This window comes from Gavialis gangeticus, unplaced genomic scaffold (genome assembly GCF_001723915.1).
Source record: "Gavialis gangeticus isolate Ggan-Ray unplaced genomic scaffold, GavGan_comp1, whole genome shotgun sequence".
NCBI lineage: Eukaryota > Metazoa > Chordata > Crocodylia > Gavialidae > Gavialis > Gavialis gangeticus.
Genome location: NW_017728982.1, coordinates 711,659 through 712,283, shown reverse-complemented (window position 1 = coordinate 712,283; position 625 = coordinate 711,659). Strand labels below are relative to the sequence as shown.

At 63.4% G+C, this 625-nt stretch overlaps 1 protein-coding gene across 1 annotated transcript in view; it reads right to left on the bottom strand.

Moving 5' to 3' along the window:
- The window catches only part of PHLDB1 (pleckstrin homology like domain family B member 1), an 8,094-nt gene extending 7,915 nt beyond the window's left edge, over window positions 1–179 (bottom strand). The window contains exon 1 of the mRNA XM_019511694.1: window positions 43–179. Within this exon, the coding sequence (XP_019367239.1) occupies window positions 43–179 (137 nt within the window). The remainder of the gene's footprint in view (window positions 1–42) is intronic.
- Window positions 180–625: the final 446 nt, after the last annotated feature.

Below are 625 nucleotides of genomic sequence, written 5' to 3'. Positions count from 1 at the left end.
CCCGGCGACGCCCGCTGCCCTGGCCGCTCGGGCCCGGCCCGCCTGCGCCCAGCGCCGACCGCTTCCTTCCCGGCCTCGGCTCCGCCACGGGCAAAGCCCGGCTTCCTCCCCAGGCCGAGGAAGAGCGGAAAGACTCCTGCTGCCGCCCTCCGCTCCCGCCTGACCTCCGCGCACTTCATGCTCGCCTATTCCCCCGACGTTGTTTTTGTGCATTCTTCCTCTAATGCGAACCAGCCGCCTCGGCACAAGCTCCAGCTGGACTTACTTGCCCTTAACCCTCGAGCTCACAGAGCAGGATTTCTGCTCCCAAGTGCAAGAGTGCAGCTTTGCTGGAGGAGCTACCACCGCCAGGCCTCAGAAACTCACCTTAATTCGCACCACGAGCATTGTCCCATGCAGACTGAGCTGGCACACGCAGGGAAGAAGCTCCACTTACGTCAGCCAAAGTCCAATTCCCCACCTCCTGGGCTCCACAGCTCCCAGGGACCCAGGGGACATCAGGGCATCCTACATCTGAATAATCAGGAGATGAGGCTGCACCTGGGGGTAAGCAGCCCCCGCCCAGCCGCAGGGTGCTGCCTGGGGAGGGCAGAGAATTAGGAACAGGGCGTCTCTAGCAGATGCT